The 24,939-nt window shown below is 54.3% G+C and overlaps 1 protein-coding gene across 1 annotated transcript in view; it reads right to left on the reverse strand.

The window, feature by feature from the left end:
• Positions 1-5,444: 5,444 nt before the first annotated feature.
• The window catches only part of MAN1C1 (mannosidase alpha class 1C member 1), a 140,155-nt gene continuing 120,660 nt past the window's right edge, over positions 5,445-24,939 (reverse strand). The window contains exons 7-12 of the mRNA XM_045782485.2: positions 23,125-23,218; positions 18,341-18,456; positions 12,871-13,090; positions 9,941-10,113; positions 8,599-8,714; positions 5,445-7,652 (exon numbers count right to left, since the gene is read on the reverse strand). Coding sequence (XP_045638441.1) covers positions 7,526-7,652; positions 8,599-8,714; positions 9,941-10,113; positions 12,871-13,090; positions 18,341-18,456; positions 23,125-23,218 — 846 coding nt within the window. The 3' untranslated portion in view covers positions 5,445-7,525. The remainder of the gene's footprint in view (positions 7,653-8,598; positions 8,715-9,940; positions 10,114-12,870; positions 13,091-18,340; positions 18,457-23,124; positions 23,219-24,939) is intronic.

Below are 24,939 nucleotides of genomic sequence, written 5' to 3' on the forward strand. Positions count from 1 at the left end.
CCCCGTACTTCCCACCTCTGAGCCTTTGCACTCGCTGTTCCTGCTGCCTGGAATGGTGTGTCACACAGGTCCGCTCCCCATCTCCAGTGTCCCCCCCTGCCTGTGACCTCCCAAGCATCGAGCCCCATCTGCACGCGCCTGGCCGAGGAGTCTGCACTTCTGTGCTGGCCCCACCCTGCCACTGGCCTGCAAGCCCCACAGGGGCGGAGACCTTGTCTGTCTCATCGAAGCTGCGGCTGCAGCACCTTGCCCACTGCCCAGCAGAGACGGTTCATGGCCACCGGCGGAATTACATAAGCCTGAAGGGTTCTGGAACGTTGGCCTGGGCAGCAGCAATGAGCCTCAAAACCAGTGAGGGTCTGGGGTGGCGCCTGAGAACTTGCATTTCTATCAAGCTCCCAGGTGCTGCCGGTGCCTCGGGCTCGCCATCCGTACTCTGAGAATCACGGATCTAATGACTGCCCAATGCTGGATCATTCTGTGGGCCAAAGCAGAACCTCCCCCTCCAGGTCTCAGGGGAACTCCCAAGGGAATAGTGACTGGTGGCAAGGGGCTCCCGAGGGGCAGGGCAGGAGGGTCTGGGTGTCTCCCCACAGGAAGACAGCCACACCCCTGATGATTGCAAGGTTGGCCAGTAAATCCAAAGCCTTGGGAGAGGGAAATTGAGGTGTGGGCGTGCATGCGTGTGCACATGCTTGCACGTGTGTGTGTGTGAGAAGCCTTTTCCTCTAGACTGGGGATGTCCCCACTTGGAGAGTGGCCTGACTCCCCTGTCTTCATGAGGTGAAGGGTGGACTCATTACTTTGGTGAACTGGGTGAAGCCTGACACTCCTGTCACTTTTCCTGGGGGGGGGGGTTGTCACTGCACCGACTAGAGGGCCACTGGACCTGCCATCTTACACTCCACCTTTCTGGGATCTTCCTGTCCCTTGGTGGAAGGAGCTCTCCTTCTCCCTCCCCACACACTTTTTGGAATCTATAGTCAGCCCACAATCCAGGACAGCTCCCAGCGACCTTGCAATAAAACTGATCAACTTTTCCCCTCCCCACCCCAGTTCCTTGTGCCCATTCTCAATCGGTTGGAACTTGTGGGAGGCAGGTGGGCAACTAATCCCTAAACCTCCAACAAAAACGTTTACTGCTGTCTACAACATGTTGGGGTTACAAAAGTGAGGACAAGGTCCCTGGGATCTAGGAGCCCCCAGTCTATTGGGGCAGAGTTCATCCGAACCTGGGTCTGCCTCAAGTATGGTGGGGGCCCAGGAAAAGGAGGTTTTAAGCCTGTTTCAGGTGAGAGTTAAGGAGAGGTCAGGGAAGGCTTCCTGGAGGAGGCGACATTGAGGGCAACCTTGAGGAACGAAGAAGTAGGCAGAGCACACAGTCCAGGCAAGAGGCACAGGGATGGAAATGCACGGAGGTATGTGAGAACATGGGCGATTGTAGATCGGTTTCCAAAGGAAAGGATCTCTGGGCTATTTGCATGCGTTTCCGGGTTGGATTTTACCATTCCCTAAAACACTGAAGGTTTCTGGGAGACAGACCTCAGTTATCATTCTTTATATTTATACCAGGGAGGGCTCATAATTTGTTGTCCAAATCGGGGCACTTTTGAGAGCAAAGGGGGTGTGGTTAATTGACGTGCTGGAACAACAGGTTTAAAAACTAAACTGTCCTGAGCACATGTCATGCGCAGGATGAGGGCTCCCCTAGATTTGGGGTCATTTATGTGAGTAGGGGAGAGGAAGGGTGAGGCCAGGGGACCACTGTGGGTGTCTGCCCAGAGGCCAGGAACAGCTGTTTGCCCTGAGCAGGCCTCTCCCGGCCTCAGTTTCCTACTCTGTAACTCTCTAGCCGCCGTGCCTCCCTTCCAGAGTTGTAGGAAGGATTCGTCAGGTATGTCCTGAAAAGGAAGGATGGACGGGACCTCCCCCCACCCCCCCACTGCCGCCCCTGCAAGCAGAAGGCCTCTGCTAGATTCTGGGCATGCTCCCAGCATCTTCCCTAAGCCCTCCGCCCCTGCCTGAGCAGCAACCCCCCTCCCCACGCCACCCGTCCCCTACCAGCCCCGCCAGCCCCTGGAAGCCCTTGGATCTTTCCCCAGTTTCCCAATTTCATAGATTCAGGGCTAACAGCAAAATGCCTGCTCAATGTGAAAAGCGGAAAATGTTCAAATTTATTGCTTTGAGATTTTGGGCTATCTCCTGGGCCTGGTTGATGCAGTTTCCTCCAAGTTTCAGAGCATTTTGTTTAAAAAGAAGGATTTTTGACAGCAGCGTTTTTTAGTTACAGAGAGCGCTCACATAATAGCAATAACAATCATTACTATATGTATTGAGTTACTACACTGGGGAGCTCAATTAACCCTCGAAATCACCCTCCCTTTCCACAGCGACAGGCAGAGGCTCCGAGAGGTTAAGGGGCTTGCCCAAGGTCACACAGCCCAGGGAAAGGGCAGATCCGTGGTTTCAGTCAGTCTGTGCTTGCCCTCTCCTGTGCCGCCTTTCTTATCTTCACCTTGACCTAATGCGCGCAGATTTCCAGACACACAGTGCGCGAGAACAAAACAAAACAAAAACCAGAGGCTGTGGTGGAAAGCAGGAGGCTGGAATGAGTATAAAAATAACCAGGTACGTCCAAGGGAACCCTCACCTCCCCAAACAATATATTTTGTGCTAAGATTATTTTTGTAATGATGTGGGTGGTAGAGGGTCCAGTGGGGCAGGGAGTCAGTGAGCAGAGGACTGGCTTTCTAGGTTCTAGGACTGAACTGTCCAAAACGGCGCCCAGTGACCACATATGGCTATTTAAATTTAATGAAAATGAAATAAAAATTTAAATTTAGTTCCCGGGAAGTTAAGTGTTCAAGATCCACTGGTGGCCACCCTGTCGGACAGCACAGAAATAGAGCATTCCCATCACCACGGAAAGTTCTACTGGACAGCACTGTGCTAAGCCACCAGCAAGCCTGCTCCTGTCTTGCCCAGACTGTGCTGGAGGGGCCGCGGATGCAGGTGACAGCTTCCTCTGCCACCAAGGTGAGATGCCATCCTGACACCTGAGCCCCTCCACTCGGGGGAGGTTACAACTCCATGGATGCAAATAATTTTTTTTAAAGATTTATTTATTTATTTGAGAGAGAGAGAGAGAGGGAGGGAGCATGAGCAGGAGGGGCGGGGGGAAAGGGAGAGAATCTCAACCAGACTCCACGCTGAGCGCAAGCCTGACACGGGGCTCGATCTCACGAGCTGAGATCGAGGCCCTGAGCTGAAACCAAGAGTCGGAAGCTTAAGCGACTGCGCCACCCACGTGCCCCTCCGCGGATGCAAATAAAGAGCAGATGGCAAAGGAGTGGGCGTTCGCTGAGCCTTGCTACTCAGTGTGGCCTGAGGCCCTGCAGCCTCAGCAGCTCCTGGGAGCTTGTTAGAGACGCAGCAGCTCCGGCTCGGCGTCTGACCCGCGAGTATGAATCTGCATTTTAACAAGATCTCCAGGTGGGGGCGCCTGGGTGGCACAGCGGTTAAGCGTCTGCCTTCGGCTCAGGGCGTGATCCCGGCGTTCTGGGATCGAGCCCCACATCAGGCTCCTCCGCTAGGAGCCTGCTTCTTCCTCTCCCACTCCCCCTGCTTGTGTTCCCTCTCTCGCTGGCTGTCTCTCTCTCTGTCGAATAAATAAATAAAATCTTTAAAAAAACAAACAAAAAAACAAGATCCCCAGGTGATTCCGGTGCACATTTAAGTTTGAAGAACTCAGTCTTAAGAGACAGGAGGAGCGGGATCAAGATATTGCTCCAGATATAGGGACCAGACCGATATTTTTAGATATAAAAACATAGCTTTAGCACCCCCGTTAGTGTGTGATTAAGCTTTAGTCCCAGAGGGCTGAGCATCTCTGTGCCACATCATCACTGAGCATGTTTCCAAGGACAGAGCCCCAGCGGGGTGGCGGGGAGGAGCTGGCCCTTCCCTGTCTCCAGCACCTTCGCAAACCTCGAAGAGGTCCCCTCCCCGAAGCAAAGGAGGCAGAACTGAGATTCACATCGTGGGTCTCAAGGATGCTGTCTTTAAGTCAGATTTTCTGGTTTTGCTTTTCTTTCCAGTGCATTTGGTTTTTGAACTTTGCAAATTGCCAAGGACACAATGTGAGGCACAGAACATCTAAGCAAACGCAGTCGTTGAAAAGGAAGCATCTGGAGAAGGACCCTGCCCCGCTTCTCAGGGGTGTGGTGAGCCGCAGGTCTCAGCGGCTGGAGCCAGGAGCCAGAAAAGCTTTCTGGGCAGGAACCAGCATCACGCCCCTCCGTGAGGAAAACAGGTGCAAATGGTGGTCCCATTCGACGAGACTTTGAAAGAGACTGGCGGCATGCTGACCCTTGGCTGGGGAAGGAGGGTCTGCTGCCAGGACCGGCTCCAGAACCGGGATTCTGTGGCTCCTTCCATGAGGATGACTCATCCCTTAATTTCTCTCTCCTCTCAGCCTACCTTGGGTCTTACTTATTTTTATCCCCGGAATGGAGTTAAGTGGCCAAAAGGATGATATTTCTCCACCTGCAGGGGCCCTCCTGGAGGATGAATTTTAAAATATTCATTTTTACAACTTGCCCCCAGAGATAACGCAGAAGACAGAAGACTGGTGGCAGGAGATCGGGGACAGCAACATGGGCCCAGCGGGGGAGCCCGGGGCCTTAGGGAACTGCCAAGTGGCTTTGCAATGGAGAGACATTCCAGGAGCTGCCTCCGAGGAGCTGAACCAGAGGGGGAAGAGGAATGGTCAAGGATGCTTTTCATAACTCTCTTGATAATACTGAAAAGAATCCAAGCAGAACCTGCGAACAGTCCTGCTGTTTTGCCTTCACCAGCACGTGGCTTCATTATTTTGCTAGCAAACCTCATTTTCTTCTCCGGGGAATAGCCCATCTCGCATTGCACAGGGTCCTGCTGGGTCTGTCCGTCAAGATGCCTCACCCTCCACCTGCTGGGAGCACGTGACCCAGGCTAGGTCAATGGGAAGCCCGCTTCCTTGAAGGGAGACAGTAGGATCTGGAAACGTTTGAATTCACCTGTCCTGATGGAGGTACTGGGGAGACTGCCCCCTTGGTTCCTGCAGCTGGGATTCCTGGCCACACCCTCTTCCTAGTCCTTCTTGCGGTCTGACTGTTCACGCTTCTGAGATCCCGTGAGTCAACACAAGGCATTTTAATATGTTTTTTTCTTTTTCTTCTTTCCTTTTTTTCTCGTTCCCTTTCTCTGTTTCTTTTTCCTCTGTCCCACCCTCCCTCCCTTCCTTCCTTTCCTTCCTTTATTTTTTTTCTTGCTTAAGTTAGGCAGAGTTGTTTTCTATTACTTGTAACTGAGAACCCAAACTGTCACGAACCCAAACGCCCAGAAATAGGGGTTTAGATCCGGAAAGCGTGATACAGCGCACGATGGAACACTCCACAACCAGGTAGAGGTACATGTGTATTTGTTGACATGGAAAGAGCTTCACAATATATAGTTAAGAGCAAAAGCAGATTACAGTAAAACAGTATTTATAGTATGATACCATGTTTGCAAAATATATTCTGTACATTCATAGAAAAAGATCTAGAAGAAAATATAACAGTATTCATTCTGGAGGGTAGAATGGTGGATGGTTTTTCTTCCTGCTTCACATAAAGATACTCCTCAGCTTTCCCACAAGGCTTGTACAGTGGGTTTTCTGTTTTGGTTTTTTTTTTTTAAATGGGCACTGGCGGGTCTCCAGAGCCACACTTTCCTGATGCCTGTCAAAGGTGAAGTGATTTCCTGGGTTCAGGCAGGGCCTTAGTCACCAGACGGGTTCTGGCCACGGGGACGGCTCACCCACAGCTCTGATCACTGCTTAAGGAGCTGCTGGGGCATCTGCGTCCCCAGAACAAGGAGGAAGCACTTCCCACGCTGCCGGGCCGCCCGTGGCTTCCGCTTATTCTCCCAGCAGCCTCGGGAGTGGAGGCTTCTCCCTCTGTTTGATGAGAGGTGAGGTGCGCTACCCAGGGTCCCACAGCCGGGACTTAGAGCCAGGTCACTTGGCCTAGGGCTCCAACAGCCCCGGGGCTCAAGTTTATAACAGCCCAAATGAGGCGGCTGAGCATGGGGGAGGGCTCAGAATGACCGCGTGGTCAGCTGTGTGGACAAGCTGCCTGAACACCTCGCTCCGCATGGTGGCCTCAAGGTTTTGGGCCTCTGGGGGGGTGGGGGGAGCAGGTGATGTCACCAGGGAGGGAGAGTGGGTTTGTGGGATACTCCTCCCGCCGCTCCTTCTTATCTTCTAGGCCTCAGCTTGAAAGTCATCTGCTCAGAGAGGCTCTCCTTGATGCCCTAAGATCATCCCTGGCCCCTCGTCTCTGTCGCACTTCACACGACTCGCAGTCATGTTCCTTATCTGTCCGTTTACTTTACGGTCCGTCTTCCCCTCACATGGCTGTACGCTCCCTGAGGGCGGGGCTTAGGACCGTTTCTGCCCCTGCGTCCCTGGCTTCTAGCCCAGTGTCTGGGCTCCTGCGGGCACTCACCACGCAACTGCTGCATGAGAACGGAGGCACACACGACTGGGGTCGTGAGCGACTGTAGGGACTGGGCTCCCCTCTGTCTCCACCGGCTGCGTGACCACGGGCAAGCTGCTGGCCCTCTCTGGGCCTCTTCCAAGCCTTGACTTAAGTATAAACACCCAACTCCATTTAAAGGGTCGGCTTCACCCTTCCTGAATTTTTAAGACCAATTTAAGGGAAGGCAATAGGAGTTGGGAGTTCTTTACTAAATTGTAGGTTAAATCAACTGCTGGTTGATTATTTTTTTCTGGTGATAACATTGCCATGGTTTTCCCAGGAGTCACTGATGTGCAATGAACCCAATTGTATTTCTTATTCAATAAACTCTTTTATTGTAAGTTTACAGGTTTTCCCATTACAATAATGAAAATAGCACTAGTGATTCGTTAACACCTTGGCCCAAATCAAAGGGAACACCTCCTCAAATTATAAGGTAAATGCCACGTAGTTGGACGTATAGTAAATGTTGGGCAAAAAGCATTTAAAATATCGAAAATGGGGTCAAGGTTTGTGTGTGCAAACACCTGAAGGTTTAGTTTATCAAGATGCTGCCGCTTTCAAAAGCACGTGACTCTGAAACTATATTTCTAATTTGTGGGAAGACACAACTGCAGAGAAAAGGCGAAATCAAGCAAAACAAACAAAAAAACCTCCCCAAATGAGAGGAAGTGAATCAAAGGCATGGGGACAATATGCAAACGTCCGTTCACTGGGCCCTGGAATGGCAAGTGAGAGGGTTTCATAGAAATTCTCCGTAGAAAGGAAAGTCTGGGCCTGGGGTGACATCGCTGCGTCTCCAAGTCCTATCTCCTCACAGAGGAAAAGAAGTTGCTTGTCCGACACATCTGCCCTGGGTCTGCCTGGAGTGGGGCCTACGTTCCCAATCCGTTTGAGAACAGTCCCAAATCCTGAAAAGGCAAGGCCACCCTCCGGGGCCCCGGGTGCGGCAGGGAGACGGGTCAGAGTCGGCCCCCAGCCCCGCTGGAGCTGTCCGAGTGGTTCACAGGGAGGGGGTGGGCCTCTGTGTTGAACACCCAGTCTTCCAGGGAGAGCATGTCATCTTCAGAGAACAGAAGATAGAGATACCTGTGTCCCCGGGGGCAGGGAGGGAAGCAAGACACAGCGGGTCAGGGCTCTGGGGAACAGGGGACCACTGGCAACCAATCTCAGAGGCCTCTGCCACACGGGCCCGTGGCTAAGGGTGCAAGGAGTTCTGAGATCCCAAGTCCACTTGCAGCGCTGGTCCCAGGGAAGGAGCGGAGCATGCTGAAGACAGCGCTGAGAGTTGGGGCAGTCGGACCTGGTCTAACGCTGGCTCTGCCCCTGCCCTCCCTCTGTTACTTCCTACCCAACCGGCTTCACTCAGGTACTTTTGCCACCTGTAGGAGAGGCCGGCCAGGCCCCCTTATGACCTAGATCCTTCTTTCTTTTTACGCTGGCCTGAGTACTGCACCAGTCCAGATTCTTGGGCTGCTCCCTGATGGGCGCCCCAGGAGACTATAGACTCAAGCAGATGTTCCGGCACTAAAATGAACAGCAGTTGTGACTCCAGAACTCCAGCTTCCCAAGCTAAAGGAACGGACCATCCCAACCCATTGTAAGGGGTTAAGCACCAGTGCAAGGAAATGGGGTGGCTGCCTTCCACCCCAAGAGAGCGAGGGAGTAGTGCAGCAGCAAACTGTAGAGGGAAGGTCAACAGCAGTGACCACCGTCACTATCACTCCTCCCATTCTATAGAAGAGGACATGGTTTCAGAGACCCGAGTGACCTGAGGAGGCAGGTTACACTAACTTAGCACACAGCTAGTACCTGGAGGTGGGGTGCTGTCTGGTCTCTCTCTGAGGTGCACCCTGGGGATGTCACCCTGGAGACCCCAGGCCCCCCACCCCTCGTGGCCCACCCTGTGATGGCAGAACCAGACTGCTGGGGAAGGGAGGGGCTGCTGACCCCACACCTCACCCTCCTCCTCCCTCCATCCCCGAGAAAGTCCTGGTTCCCCTCTGGAAAGAACACTGGCCAAGCCCCAACTCACTTTAGTGTCTCCGCTAGAAAGAAAGTCTGCTGTTTGTTGTCGTGGTTGGGGACGCTGCTGTACACATCTTGGATCCCGGAGAAACCAGCGTCCGTGCGACAATATTTCTCCAAGGCCTGAAGAAAAGGGAGGCAGCTTTGGTGTGGGGAGAGGAGAGAGGCCCCCCCAAGACTCGTGCCTGCCCAGGTTGTGAACAGGCAGGCCCCGGACCACTCGGCTGGGGACCCCTGGCATTTGTGGAAGCAGAAAGACAAATCATTGAGGGCTCAGCCGTCCTGGCACCGGGGCTGAGAACTTAGTCCCAGCAGGCTGCTGGCTCGAGCCCTTCTCCTGGTCTGAATTTTTGGCGTTTCAGGGAACTAGGCTCATCCGACAGACTCACCCACAGGGGTGAACAGAGGAAGGCAGTGGAGGGCTGGGACTGGGGGGCTGGACTTAGCACACCCCACAGATTCCCTGTGGAGATATGGTCCCTGGTCCAGAGCAGGGAGGGCCATGTGCTGTCTGCCATTTTTTTTTTTATATAAATGCCATTTTTACACACTGAGGGGTCTGGGGGCTGGGCCGAGGAGCACAAAACACTTGGCTTTCACTGGCCAAGAACCAGGGCCTTCAGGGGAACGGGGGATTCTGGTCAACGAACTGCATAAGTGAACCTGCCCGGGCCAGTGCTCTGGGTGTGGTTCTCCCCAGGACAGCCTATGGCTCTGAGAGCGGGGGCCCCTAGGGGAAGCTGGGAAGGGGGGCGGACAGAGAAGGCTTAGCATTCCTCAGGAGACATCCTTCTGGACTTTCCATACCTGCCTTGGACACCTACCCCACAGAGGGCCATGATGCTTCCTGCTGGGTGGTTGGGGACAAGTGCGCTAGTGGAAGAGACACAGGTGGTGGAGAGCAGAGCCTAGAGACAGGTGGGGGCCGCCCAGGGCTGTGCTGGCTTTGGGCAGAGGAGGGAGGTGACCTGCCGGCCTGGCAGCCTATTCCTGTTTGAGAGGAGAACTCTAACGCCATCTGCTCAGGCTTCAGGGTGAGAAAGCAGTGCCCACAGGTGCTCTGGGCCCCTCCGGCTCCCACCCTGCCGTTAGCCCTCTACATTTGCTGGCCCTGGAGCCTGGGCCCAAAGGCTGTGGGTGCTCAGAACCCTCTCCCGAAGTTCCCGGCCTGCTTTCGCCCAGCTGGGGACTCGGCTCTGCAACCACACCTTGGCCCTTTGCAGTCGGAACCTTAGCCAGATGTCAAACTGGTGTGACCTTATCTTGGTGCCCGAGCTAGGGCGTTTTGGACCCTGACTGAATGCTAGGGCACCAGTCAGACATTCAGCCCCCCCGCCCAGCACACTCACCGTCACCACCTCCCAGCCCCACGCCCTGTAGATGGGGTCGTGGGTCTGTCGCCACAGGTACATGTAGCTCTCCACCACCTCGGGCCGCAGGAGATAGTAGCTCTCGCTCAGCTGCGTGGCCACGGCCTCTCTGCCGGAGTTAAACCAGAATGCCTCGGGCCCCAGTTTGGTATCTGTGGGGAGCACCAACCAGAGGACCTGGTCAGAACTCCCACCTCCTGCTTTTCAGGACCCAGCTGCCCCAGGAGCGCCCCCAGTGGCCTGGAAGCGCTGGCAGGGTGACCGGTACAGGCTGGGCCCTGCCTGCACAGCCGGGTAGGGCTGAGCCTGGCAAACGCCCAGCTTCCCTCTTGGCCCAGGCAGGCCAAAGCAAGACCCTTGAGGCCTCGAGCACGTTGCGGTTTTAGAATCTGCGAGTCCAAATGAACTGTCCAGCAATCTGGGGAAAAAAAGGCTTGGGCGATGTTCCCCAACTGTGTTTTGAGACATTAACTCTGCAAGATGTTAACCAGCCAAGAAAGGATTTCAGGTTTAAAGACATCTGGGGAACTGTGGGTCAAATAAAGTGAAATAGTCTCCTTTCTGCAGGACTTATCAGATCCTTTAACATGCTGATACGCGATGATGCTTCTCCACAGACCCCTTTCTTAGGGAACTGCTTTTCCGCACCTCCCAGAAGGAGCCTTCCAGAGCTGACAGGCTGGGACACTGTTGAGGTGGAGATGGAGGCAGAACTGCCCAGAAGGCACAGACTCAGGCAGAGGAAGCTAGATAGAGGGCTTGGTAAGGTCTGAGGTTTGTTGTTGTTTTTAAGATTATTTATCTGAGAGAGAGAACACATGTGAGAGGGAGAGGGAGAGGGAAGGGGGAGAGAGAGAGAGAGAGAATGAGCAGAGGGAGAAGCAGACTCCCTGTGACGAAGTGGGGCTCGATCCCAGGACCCGGGGATCATGACCTGAGCTGAAAGCAGATGCTTAACCGACTGAGCCACCCAGGCGCCTCTGAGTTTTGTTTTTGTCACCGTTTGGTTTGTTAGTTTTTGGACAATTTGGTGCCATTCCCATTTTCTGAAGGACCATAGTTACAACCACGGCTACAGCCAACTCTGATTTCAGGGGCTGTGCTGGGCGCGTTAGATCCATTATTTCGATCCTAACAAATGTTCTTTTGTTTGTTCCTGTTTCGTTTTGCTAAGGTAAATGTCAGCGTTCCTCTCTCACGCATATGGAAACTGAGGATCAGAGAGGCTAAGTAATTTGTCCAAGGTAACACAGTGAGCTGTGACTGAGCTGGGATGTGACCCTGGATCTGTCTGATGCCCTTTCCCTGGGCTCTGCTCTCTCTCTTTCCCTCCTGGGTCTGAGACTCTAGGCCCCGAGTTTAGGCCAGAGGGGTCAGCCCCTCCTCCCTTCAGCGCCTGCACACCCTGTCTGAGTCCTTCCAGTGCTGGGCTCTGGTTCTAAGCGTGCCTTCCTTTTTCCCATCAGGTCAGGACCCTGAGAGCCCCTGGGTGGTTTTCCCCAAGAGACGACTGGGGCTTTGCAAGACATCTTACTCTTCCATGGAGGGCTTCACAGAAGGGCTGTGCTGGGTGCCGTTAGCCAGACCCTGGCCCCCTTGAGTTCTCCATGCTTGCAGCTGCTCCTGGCCGCTACCAAAGGGCCGTTTTGCTCAAGCTGCTGACAGGGTGGGGGCACGAGCTGCCGCCGGGGCTGTCCGTGGACAGGCAGGCTGGCTAGAACAGCATGCTCTATTAAGCAGCTGTCTTTTATGGTCTGGGTTGATCGTCCCAGACAAATAGTGAGCTTTTTATTATTCCTGCGATTTCCTATTTGTTTACGGCTCTAGCTCTTTGAAGGGAATTGCAGACCCGTCGTGAATTGTTGGCTTCATGGAAACAGCTCCAGGAGATCTGGACTCGGCTGGAGGGGTCACAGACACCTTTCAAGCTAACACACGCTTTCCGTGCTGGGGCTGAAGGCGGCCGGCGATGTGCTTTCTATGGGACCTTCTATCTCACCCTGGGAGACCTGTGTTATTGTTCCCATTAAACAGATGAGAAAACGGAGGCCACCCCACTGGTGAGTGGCAGAGTGGCACTTGAGGCAGGTTTATGGCAAATCTTGGGTCCCCTCCACCAACCAAGACTGGGATTACACTCTGAGCAGTGGGCACCTCTCGGGGCTCTGGGGGGAAGGTTTTTTCTGTGGGGCACTGTTTAGAGAGGCGGCACACAATAAGGAGCTGGGCATCAGAAGACCTCAGAAGACATCACAGGCGCAGTGTGACTTTGGTGAAGTCACTTCCCCTCTCTGAGCTGACTCAGCTTCCCCACATCTAAGACAAGGCTTATGTTCTCTAATGTGACTTCTGACTCTAGCATTTGACAGTTCTGCAATGAGTTAACACTCATTGGGGATGGTCAAGAAGTTCTTGGGCTTTCTGGAGGCCTTGGTTCAAAGAGGGTGATAAATGGGGTGGTACTAGAGGTGGTAAGACCCCCTAAATGGAGGGGTGCCGGGGAGGAAAGGCAGAGGCACCACTCAGGGGTAAGGGCTCAGGGAGAAGGGATCTGCTAGACTCAGGAAGCCTGGAGGACCCTCTGCTCTGTGCCCCTCACGTGGGACCTTAGCCAAGTCCTCTCTGGGCCTCAGTTTATCTGTGTTGTGAGGTTCAGCAATGATGCAGGTCAAGTGCTGAACAACACTTGGCACGGGTGCTTAACACATCACCCCTATTTTCCTTTTAACTTAGGGTATAGTCTCAGTGCATAGACAGCACATCCTCATACAAATTTGACGTAACTTCCAAGGTGAGACTGCTCCAAGACTGTGTGTTCCCTTCACTCACTGCTGCTCTGCTGGTTTTTCTAGTTCTTCCTGGTGTCTAGCCTCAGTCTCTCCTGCTGCCCCTTCCCCTTGCAGGGTTACCTGAGCGGGCGTACGATTCGTGGCACGTCTTGGTGATCTGGGCTGCGAGCTCTCGGTAGTGGGCCCTCTTTTCTTCCTTGGCATCCTCAGCGCCGAGGGCGATCATGCCCCCAGAGAAACAGGCCAGGTGCCCCATCTTGTGGTCCAGAATCCCCCCTCGCCACTCGGCAATGTAGGTCAGCCCCCCAGGAGAGACATTCAGCAAGTAGGTCTCTATTGCCTGGGAGCAAGGTGGGAGTTGGGCAGAGGGGAGGGGCATAGGAGGGGGGACAGAGAAGGGAGGGGGAGAGGACGGAAAAATGAGCATTTTGCAGACAGCAGTGAACACAGCTCTGCTGAGCCCTCCATCCCAGGCAAAGGAGGTCCTTGCCCTCGGCCGGCGGCTGGCAGTGGTCCCTGATGGGGCCGGTAGGAGGTGCTGCCACTCCCCTGGCTGAAGCCTGGTGCCTGCTGGGGGCTTGGACACAAGGCAGCTTCCCAGAGTGAATCTCTTATTTAGACTTTTTAAAAAAAATATTTTATTTTTAAGTAATTTCTATACCCAGTGTGGGGCTCAAACTCAGAACCCTGAGATTAAGAGTTACATTCTCTACCAACTGAGCCAGCTAGGAGCCCCTCTTATTTAAGCTTTTAAATCTTCTATGTATAAATATTTTTAAAAAATCTTTAAAAATTCTTATCCAACCTCCATGATGTCCTCTGTTAGGGAACCTTAACTTGAAGGCCAGCTGGCCTCTGGACGGGCTCCAGGGGGTCCAGAGGCCCCTCAAATTGTATGTGACACTCTGGTGTGTGTGCATTTTCATGGGAAGAGGGGCCATATATTTTATCTGGTTCTCAAAAAGGACGCACAGAAAGTTAAGAGCTGCTCTCTACAAGCCCTTATCATACACCGTCTCATTTAATGTCCACGACAAGCCAGGCACATGGCTGTCATGCCCTCTACAGACAAAAGGGTCGAGTGGCTCATCCCAGGTCACCCAGCCATGCTGGGATTAAGACAAAGACCCCCAGGTGCCCAAACTGGGCATCTTCGACTACCTGACAGCTGCTCCTTCTGGTGGCAAGGGGCTTTGAAAGTCCCCTGTCCCCAACTTCCATGGGAGAGGATACTGCTGGCAAAGCCCCCAAGGAAGTTGGGCGGTGTAGGTGTCAGGCTATGGTGCCCCCCACTCCCTGCCGTTAGCCTCTGGGAGCCCTGGAGACAGAGGTGAGGGCAGTGTCTGTGGCTCCTGATCCAGGGCCGGGCCTCTGGGGCCCTGGCCAGACCTCTTCCTGCATTCTTGCCCCTCTAATCTATTCTCCAGGCTGGTCCTGGACCTCTGCTCTCTGTAAATAACAGACCAGTTTAACCTGATGCCACAGACATGACTCCCAGGAACAGATTCCTCGGGTCAAATCCCACCTCTGTCAGTTCCAAGCTGTGTGACGTTGGGCGGGTTCTATGGGCTCTCTCTGCCTTGATTGCCAAGTAAATGTATGAAATGGGGATACGAGCACAAACACCTCAAAGGGTTGTGAGGATCATATGGGCTGTGTGTGCAGAGCTCAGCATACTTGCTGGCACAGAGTCCTCCGTGCGTGTTGGCTATGACAGTTCCTCTCCAGTCCACCCCCTGCCCCGGCCTCTTTCCAGTCATACCCCCCTCCTCCCGTTGAATTTCCTATTAGTGGTGGCTTGGCGCACGGGATGAAGCCTCTGAAGACACACGGCCTGGGCCCTGCCTCGGGGAGCTCACCCGCTAGTAGAGATTCCCAACAAAGTCAAACACACGCAGGGATTATGATTTGTGGTCAGCATTTGAAAGAAACGTGCTCTGCCTCGACTCCGCCGTCCCCGCTTGCCTTTGCGCATGCTCGACCGTGCGCTGCGCTAGAGACCACTGCTGCCCCGGTACTCGCCTTCCCCGTTACCCTTCTACGGGGTGCTGGCCCCACCTTGTGCATCCGTCCGTGTGTGTTCTGTGGCAACCCTGTCTTTTTCCCAGGACTCTGAGTGCTGCCTGACAGAAGCTCCCATCACCACTCTCCAGCCAGGGGCAGGCATACCAAAGGTGCTCAAACAACATTCGCTCTTGGATGTGTTTTTAACTTTCCCTCCTCCTGCAAGGTCCCGGCCGGTGGGCTGGCTGCAGGACCCTCACTGAGTAGCAGGTGGGAAGCTCTGAGCACCTGCGCCTTGGGGGTCGGAGCACTGAGGGGCCTGGTGAGCTGCCCCGCCCACCCCTGGGCTGGGTCTGCTCTGCGCTGGGCCCCCCACTCCTGGGCAGAGCTGGGTCCACGCAGGTGGGGAGGACAGGTGGCAGGCTAGTCCAGGGTGCAAAAATCTTGCTCAGTCACCCGTTGTGGACACTTGGAAAACACAGACATCCAGGGGAGATCCCATGAAGCCTCGTGTGGTAGCACAGAAACTGCCCCCTCAAGACTGGCTCCCATGAGTTATTTCCATTTGGGGTTAACCCCAAGCTAAGTAATCATGGTAAAGAGGAAATGACAGACCAGTCTCTGTGTGAGGACACAACGGAGACAAGCAGATAGGTGCAAAGATTAAACTCAACAAGGCATTCTAAAACTCTAAGCAAAACACAAGACAGCACAGGCTGGCAACTGACCGGTTAGGCTTAAATTACCCAGGAGACGAGCAGCGCTGAGGGAGAATCCAGAGACCTAGGCTTGGATCCCAGCTCTGCAATGTGAGTGTTGGGTGATTCTGGGCAAATTATTTCCCTTTTCTGAAGACGCCCCCTCCTATCTGTAAAATGGGAATAATTCCTGGGATGGCTGTGAGGTTATTCAAGGACTGGCTTTCTTTGCCTCTTGGAGGGAACCCCATCCGCCCATTCCCCAGGGGGATTTAGGCAAGCCAGGCTCCTTTGTGGTTGGCAGGAGCACCGCATCTGGAGTCAGCTGGATCTGTGTTTGCACCTTGGCTTTGACACTGGCTGCTGTGTGACCTCAGTTTCTCATCTGTAAGATGGGGCTAAATAAGGCAGTCAGGGCACCTGCCTGGAGGAGAGCGCCGTGACAGATGATCTCCCTATTCTTCCTGTTCCCCCTCCTCCGGTGACCCTCAGGGGTGTGCCCCATTGGCCTGTCTGAATCATCCTCACCCACCCCAGCTGGACAGTGGTCTCACCCCCACCCCCAGGGCAGCTTTCCAGGCTCTTTCCTGGGCCCTGGCCCAGAGGTTCTGATGTAGACTTGTCAGGGTGCAGCCTGGGCAATGGGATTTTACAGCTCCCCCAGTGATTCTTAACATGTGGACAAGGTTGAGAATTACCAGAATATTCTTCAAAGCCCCAAACTTGCCAGAGGCCCAGTCTTTACCCAGGGTCAGAGATACTCCAGGCTATTCACTGGGGGATAGCAAATGAGGGGAGCAAAGCCAAGTTCTCTCCTGTTCAATCAAGTGCTTTCCATAAAGCTCCCAGTTTGCTTAAATAATTCATGGCCATTTCTTCCCTTGAAGCCTCAACCACAGTGTGCCCTGAGGGCAGGGATCCAGGCTGCTCGCTAACTTCATGTTTACCCTGCAAGGAATGGCAGAAGGTGCAGAAAGGCTCGTGCAGGCTGAACACTTTCGTCTGACAGCAGACACTGGCTGTGGTCTGAGCTCAGCCAAAGCTGAAGCTGGGGCCGAGACGGAGACGGAGATGGGACTGGAGTCCCAGTGGCTGCTTCATGACCAAGGTCTTGGTGCTGGGGAACTGGGTGGGGAAAACTCATCACCAAGCCCACAGTTTAAAAGGTCCATGGCTGTGGAAGCCTGTTTCAATGGGCTTCCTTTAAGCACTACCATTCCTGGCCAGAGGCTAGTTAGAGTTCATTCATCCATCTATCCAACTGTTCATACCCATCCATTCACCATATCCACCCACCTATCCATCTTTCCACCTGCCTAGCCACCTATCCACCCCTCTATCCTCTACCTACCTACTCATCCTTCCACCCACGCATCCATCCACCCATCCGTCCATGCATCCTTCCATTCACTCATCCATCCATCCATCCTTCCATCCATCCATCCATCTACCTATCCCTTCAGCAATCATGTGTTCGTTTGCTTACAAAATAGTTATGGTGCACTTCCTATGTACCAGGCACTGTTTTAGGAGTGAGGCAGACAGGGTGAATGACTAGACAAGATCCCTGCTCCTAGATAGCTCACATTCTACTTGGGGAAGACAGACAATGGACAAGTAAACAACATAGGCACGGGGTAATTTTCATGCTGATGAAGGCGAGAAAGAGAATAAGTCTGGGATATGTGACAGAGGCTGTGAAAGGCCAGTTTCCAGTGGCATTTGACTTGACCAATAAATGGGGCCCAGCCATTTGAACGCTATTCCAGGTAGAGAGGACAGCAAGTATAAAAGCCCCGAGGTGGGAAAGAGTCTGGTGTCTCTGAGGAAGGCTGGGGACCAGAGCTGGGAGTAAAGGGGGGAAAAGTTCAAGGTGATTGGTAGGTCTAGCTCAGGTACCCAAAGGGGAGGAGTCTAGCTTCTTCCAAGTGCAAAAGTGGAGCCAATGAGGTAGGGACATGAATTTCGAGTTCTTCTGCCTGCTGTGTGGAGGGAGAACCAACTTCGAAGGGAGAGGAGCAAGAAGTCTAGTTTAGGGGACACGAAACCTCAGACCAAGGTGGTGGCAGAGTAGATCCAAGCTGCTCAACTTACTTGATGGGGGAAACTGAGGCCTGGAGCCTACTTAGTGTGTTTTCCTTAGTTGGGCTCAGAAGTATCTAGTGATGGGCTGATGGGATTCCATAACCCCCTTTTGAATAGCTCAGGCTAACCATTTTCCTCTTCCATCCTAAAGTCTCCCTCTCTTTGGAGAGACTCATCTAAGCCTACCATCCCTTGTTGAGTTGACACCCTGTAGACAGAGCAGCAGTGGTGAGGGACAGTGGGGGGAACACTGGGACGGGCTTAGATCTGGCTCTCGCTCCAGCTCGGCCAGCTCTGTACTGTGTGGCTTTGAGCAAGTGCCTTCCCCTCTGTGGGCCTTGGTTTCCATCCACATAAAGAGAAGGAGCAGAACCAGATGCCCCACTGAGGGAGGCCCCTCCCTGCTTGCACATGCTGATTACGTCACCTCTGGCTCTGCAGGGAGATGGCTGAGGGTCTTGCTTTGGCAGCCTCATCTGGGGGCTCCCAGGCCAGTGTCTGGCTGTGTTCTGGGCTCCGACATATTTACGGAAGCCTAAACACCAAGACTTCTGAATCAGACTGACTGCCGCTTCCTGTGAGACCTCGGACAAATGGCTTTACCTCCTTGAGCGTGGGCTTTGCACCTGTAAAACGAGGGGGCTCACATGGCCCTAATTTCAAGGCATCTGAGTAGCATCACAAGCTGGGCGTGCAAAGCGCATGGCTGGGGGGTAGTGAGTGAGCCCCCGGCACTCAGAGGTCTGCGCCAGAGCTGGTGGTGAAGGACCAACTGCCCGTGAAGAGGCCGGCACATGTCTTACCTCCAAGGCTTCGTAGTACATATCTTTAGCCTCCACATCTGTCTTGGCTGACATCAACCAGGATTTGATCAAATATTCATAAAAACTGTCCCCGAGGCCTCCAACCGAGACGTGGTCTGTGAGGAGAGAGAGGACAGGAGCATTACCTCCAACTGCTGAGGCCGCCGCGCAGGCCTTCCCGAGGGAATGCACTGGGCAGCGAGTCTCGGTCACTGCCCTCGGTGGCCTCCCCAGGGCCACATGCGGGTGGGCAGCAAGCCTTTAACCGGCAGCCTCTGAGCCCTGCAGGAACAGGGGCAGAAAGGAAGCCCCAGGCTGAGATGTGGGGAGCCCAGGCCATCCTGGGCAGGAGGATTTGGCGCTCGAGCGCGCGGCTCACCCGGGAGTATAAATCAGGTCGCTTTAGCAGGCCAAGGACGGCAGGGCCTCTGGTTATTAACTGTAAATGAGTTGCATTTCTTTAAAAAGATAATCTGGTGGCAGGGAGTTCAGAGATTTTTATTACCCGGTGACAAACATGGTAATTAATGCTGGGCAGGTTCATAAACGGCCATGGACAGGAGGAACAGTAGGCTTAATTTAGTCAGGATACAGAGCCACTTGGAAAAAACCGAGCTTCAGCTGAGCAGTCTAGGATAAATGGAGTTTCCAAGGAGCGGGGGGTTGGGAAGAATTGGGTCTGAAAAGCCCGTCTTTGCCCTGGTGGCATCTGCCTAGAGTCGCCCATGGAGCAGGACTGAGGGACTCCACCCAGCGCTATCCCTGGAGAAAGACGGGTCAACCAGGAGCACTTAACCAGAGAAGCAAGACATGGAAAATGCTTCACTCACATGCTTTAAAAAATTAACAACAGGGAAACATAAAGGCATTTAATAGATATAACAAAGAGCAAATTTCAGTTCCCTGTTAAGACGCACTTAAACAGAGAGACAGAGAGAGGAAGGAAAACGGGGGCAGATTAAGGCGGGGTAGCGTCGGTGGGGAGGGTATTTCCAGCCCCTCTGGAGAGAGTGGGGATAGGAAGAGAGAAGGGAGGGAAGGTAGGTGGGGGGAAGAGAGAAAGAAACAGAGAATCCATCAAAAGCTACCATTTCTCCAGGGTCTACTGTGGGCCAGGAGCTTTGCTGTACTCTCTATAACAACCTCCCAAGAATCCTGCAAGGTAGGCACTGCCGACCCCTTTCCCAGATGGGAAAACTGTGGGTGGACCTACACAGCTCCTCCAAGGCCACCAAGGTGGCAGAGCTGTCACTTTCTGCAGCTTTAGAGCCAACCAGAGCATGAAAACATGCTTCTTCTATGCCTAGAGATAAAAAGGACAAGTGTGAAGAGAGCGGGACCAAAAGTCAGAGGTTGAAGACAGTTGGGGACCAGGAAAGTGGGCTGAGAGGAATACCCAGAGTAAACCAGCCCTTCTGGCTCCCTCCAGCCCCATAAATAAATCATGGCCCAGCCAGGGCTCAGGACTTGCAAAAATTGGAACAGACCAGAGAAATCCTGAGCCTTGGGGAGGCTGGACTCTGCTGTGTGAAGAGACACTCACCAGCACAACACACCCCCGGGCCCCCAGTGCTACAGGGAGGACACAGCTTGGGACACAGAACAGAGGGAGGCACAGGGGTGTGCCGGGCCCAGCGTGCTGATGGCGTGCCCGAAACTAGAGCAGGAGGTCTGTGCTGGGCAGGGGTTGGGGAAGGCTGAAGTCAAACCCGGCCAGCCTCCACCGAGGGGACCTCCCACGGCTCACAGCCCACAGAAGAGGCACACAGGCACGCTGCCAGGGGCCCTGCCATCACCACGCTCCTCCGGGCCTGCCACCTGTCACCGTTTTCTCTGCCACCCCAGGCACTCCTAGTCCCCTGCCTCCCCAGTTATCTCCCACCTGTGGTGACCCCTCCACCAGGAATACCCCTTCCCCCGCTTGCATGGCTAGCACTTCCTCACTGCTACACCCCAGCTCAGGCATCACTCTGCAGAAGGGCTTTTCTCAGTGTTGTCATAAACCTGCTCACCGTCCTTCCCTACGGGGTGACCATGAGGAGGGAGTGAGGTAAGGCGTACGCGAATCTGGCCCCGTGGCACCTCACGTGGGACGCGCTCCGTGGCAGCCGATCCTTCCATTGCTGGGTGTGTGCCTTGCCCTTGGGGGCTCCCAAAGCGGGGGTATCGGCATCTGCGTATGGGTCTGCCTCCCCCACCAGGCTATGGGCTCTCTATGGGGAGGGGCCGTGTATGATTCACATTTTACGCCCGCTGACCGTATGGCACACCAGGGACACCCAGTAAGTCCCAAACGAAAGAAAGGAAGGGAGGTTTGAGCTGTGCTGGGAACGGCCTCGAATGCCAAACCAAAGAGTTGGGACTTTATCATGTGATTGCAGCATGTGTATGACACGGTTGAGGGCGCCACCTGGCAGGTGTGCAGGAGAGGGGAGCCAGGCCCCCAGGAGTTCCATGGGTGTTTGTGACAGGACTCCCTCTTGGGGATGTGTGAACGATTCTCATTTGGAGGTCCCACTGCTTTCTAGCTAGCGTGCGCCTGCGGCGTCCTACCCCAGCAGTGCATGCTACACGGAGAGCCCAGAGTGGGCATCGGAAGACACAGATCTGCCATGACCTCGGGGCAAGCCATCTTCCTCTCTGGGCCTCCATCTTCTGATTTGGTATCTGAATTAGTATCCGTGAGCCTGAGCAGAGATGGGCCCTGCTGCTTCCTGACCACGTCAGTGCTGTCATCACACTTGGCGTCACCATACAGGCTGGGGACATGGCCTCCCCCATGAACCCGCGGGAGGCTGCCAGGCTGGGGCTGCCAGGCAGCTCACACTGCTGTCCCCACTGGGGAGAATCTGGACTTGTCACACCCTCCCACTGAGGAAAGTGTGGGATTCAGGCAGCAGACCCGGCGGACAAGCCATTACGGGGGCCACGCTGAAGGGCAGGCAGCCCTCTGAGCTCTCAGTGGCTCTGCAAGGGTGGGCCTTGTCTGTGCTTGGCACCAGCAGGAACCTGGTGGACCTGTCCTGGTTGTTGAGTCCTAGTGGCCAGAGAGTCTTGGCCTCCCCTGTGGCCCTGCACCTTAGCTCCCCCTCCCCAAGCTGTAGTTTCTGTGGTTGCAAATGGGCTAACCAAGGATTCGAGAAGAGAAAAGAAGGTGAACATACTTAGCTTATGCAAGTTGGGAATGTTATCGTCTGTTGGAAAAACACACAATTACCAAAAATTCCCAGTGAAACCACAGAGAACCTGTGATGGACTGGGGTGCCAGAGCCGGGGGAGGGGGGCGCGAGGCAGGTAGGTGCCCAGATAAGCAGGACTTTCTAGCCTTCCCTCTGTTCTTTGGCAGGTCTCAGATTCATATTTTATTAATATGAAACAATTTTCCATATATGACCAACTTTGCCCAGCCCCTTGACCCCTGGGGCAGCCTAGAAAGAAAGTTCTGCTTCTCCCTGGAATTTGCCAAGGTAGCCGCTCAGACACCCCTCTCCCTCTCGATGGCTTCTGCTGCGTCGTCCTGGAGCAGCTGAGGTCAGTAGTGGGGTGCTTTATCTCTTTACCCAGTCAGGCCTTGCAATTAAAAGCAGTAACGGTCATTGAACTGTCTTCCCGTGGCCATAATCTGTTTCTCCCCCGTGTCCCTGCAGGCTGGCCCGACCTCCAGGCCCTACTTGCACACTTTTACTGGTGGGCACTCATTACCTTTTGGCACAACACGTGTCATCTTTGGAAGATGAACTGAAATCCGTTTCCTGCAGCTTCTGACCATGACTCCCACATCCCTCCATGGTGCACAAAAAAGCTATCTCGAGCTCCTCTCCCATTTGTAGGAGAAGAAACCAAGGCTTGAAGAGCGTTTCCCGTAGCCACGCAGTAATTAGTCTCAAGTACTTCGCTCCTGAGCCCCTTGCTGATGTCATAACAACTAGGGCTGGAGGCGGGGGAAAGGGAGAGGGGTCCTTGTTTCAGCAGAAGTGGTGGAGGCAGGGGAGGGGGGAGGCCCTGGAAGGGGAGAAGGGGGAGGGGGGTGAGGCCCTAGAGGCAGGGCCCAAGGAACCTGCGGCCACCAGTTTGCATTATGACCTCATGATCGGGGCCTCTTGACAGGGGAGCAATCCCAGGGTGCTGGGAGACTTTTCAACACCCTCCAGCTTGCACGTCCCCCCAAAGCCCATTCTGTCTCGGTAGGTGGAGCTGGGGGGCTGTAAATGAGCTGACCCACACCTGTCTGGCTGAGGCACAAGCCGCTGAACAGAGAACAGCAGGAATCCCAGGACTAACTCTGGTAGGTGCAAGATGCAGCAGTAAATTCGTGATTTTTGTATTACTGTATAGTTACGCTCTGCTCAAGATTTTAAAAAAATAAAGGATTAAAGTTGGAGGTGGGGCACCAGATCCAAGGGGCTGGGAGAGGATGCGTGGTCTTTTCTGGGCCACTTCTGGAGCAGACAGACGGTTCTGTGTGGAACACCCCCACAAGGCTGGCGGATGGCCCGACAGGCTTCAGTGGCGCCCTAAGAGATGGGAGCCCGGAGACAGGGAGTGTGCGGGCGCTGCAGAGGGCAGGCCTCGCGAGGGGGCAGCCACCACACCCATCACGCAGCCCACACAACACGACAACAGCGAGGACCCCACGATGCCCAGCAGGGCAGGTGGTGCCCAGGAGCATGGAGCAAAGGCCTGGCTGGCCTGCTGATAAACATGTCCCTCCTGACGTGCCCCGGGCGCCTCGCACAGGACACTGGCAGCCGTCAAAGGCAGGGCGGTGCCATCTCTATACTCACGTTGCATCCAGTTCCCACTCACGGGGCTGAGGAAGTTGGGGTAGAGGCCGAAGGGCTTGTTGATCTTCCTGAGGACCTTTCGGATGTTCCTGACCTGCCAAGAAACGGACACCAGATGCACCTTCACTTTCTGGAAGAAGCCAGCGGCTCTCAGCTGCCGCCGCCAAAGGAAGCAGCTTGTTTGGATCCAAAGTGGAAACCACTCGGACGAGGCAGGAGGGAGAGCTGAGTAACGAAGGGCAGGCCCCAGCCTGGAGGTGGCAAGATGGCCACGGCTGGGGCCCACGTGTGGGGCATGGCAGGACCCGGCCATGGGGGAGCCTGGCCACCGCCTTCGTACTGACCACTCTGCCTGGGGCCCTGCTAGGCTCCCCTTGCTCCCCTCACTTCACCCCTTCCTCACTGTGCATTGCTTTGGGGCATGGGCCTTTTCGGGAGGGAGGACCTTTTTAATAGGTCAGAAATGGTCAATACTGGCAATTTCATAGGGTTTAGCCTAGGAATAGGTTATTGTATTGGACACCAGAGGAACCATCCAGAGGAAAGTCCTGGGCTCCTCAACACCCCTGCCCTAACAACAGCAGCGGTAGCTGTTAACATTTCTCAGCCTTCCGAGCCAGACCCATTACATACATCACCTCCGACCCTTAGAACAACCCATCTGGTATTATCTCTGTGTAACATGTGACAAACCCGAATCTCAGAGTTTCAGTGGCTTGCCCGTGGTCACTCAGTTCCTAAGTGGCAGAGCGGGGACGCGAGGCAGGGCTCGGCTGGCCACACGGGGTAGCCCTTGTGTCCAACATGGGTCAGGGCAGGGACCGTGCAGTAACGTGTGGCAGAGCTTGCCCGGCTGGAGCAGGAAGAGGCTAGGTTTGCAACCTGTGGGGCTACAAAGGGCGAGCAGAGGGAAGGCTTTCTCCCTCGGGGTCTGCTCTCTGGCAGTACGTGAAATCCTTCCAGCACAGAATCCACCAGAACAGCAAGGCCCTCGGGGACGGTACTCTATCATGCTTGTAGATTTATCTACAAGGCAAGGAGGAGGGAGAGAAGCCTTTTAGCTGTCAGACCTTTCTTTCCAGGGGATGGCACTTTGCTTTACCACATGAGATTTCATATCCATTTATGTTAACGGAGTCCATTAGAGGGGACAGGAATGTGCTTGTACCTGAGTTATTCTCGACTGTCCTGGTGGTGAGCAGTGAAGCAGGCTAAATTAGCTCCCCTGGAGGGTACGGGTGCTTCTAGAATTTGGGCCAATTTGTTGACTGCCAATAATCGCCTCTGTGGGAGGCATGATTGGGGGATGAAAATAGCCGGAGAATATAAATGTAGAGGGAGACAGAGAGACAGGCAGATGGACTCGGGGGGAAAAGCCTGAAGCCTGCTATACTAATCTGGTCTAGAAAGAATGTGGGCTTCGGAGTCAGAAAGTCCTGGGCCTGAATCCTAGCTTTATCCCTGACCCGCTAGATGACCCAGGATAAGTGACTGAACCTCTGAGTCTCAGTGTCCTCCTCTGTAAAATGTGGATAACAAGGAGACCCACCTCAGGGTTTGGAGGGGTAATTAGAGACGCTATGAGGTACCCAACACGTAGTAGGCGCTTGGGCACTCGTAGCTCGTTTGTCCAGACTAGCCGGGGACTAGAGTGAGCTCCGTCCCGCTCCGGCGTGAGCCAGTCACAACCTTCCAAGAGGAGTTTGACTCAAGAGCAAAGGAAACAGGGAGGCTGGGGGACGGAGGGCTTGGAGGTAGGAAAACGGATCAGTAAATAAGACCCATCAGGAAGTGGGATGGACCTTCTTCCATGAA

Source organism: Ursus americanus, chromosome 33 (assembly GCF_024610735.1).
Source record: "Ursus americanus isolate L20-20 chromosome 33, mUrsAme1.1.p, whole genome shotgun sequence".
In the NCBI taxonomy this organism is placed as follows: Eukaryota; Metazoa; Chordata; class Mammalia; order Carnivora; family Ursidae; genus Ursus; species Ursus americanus.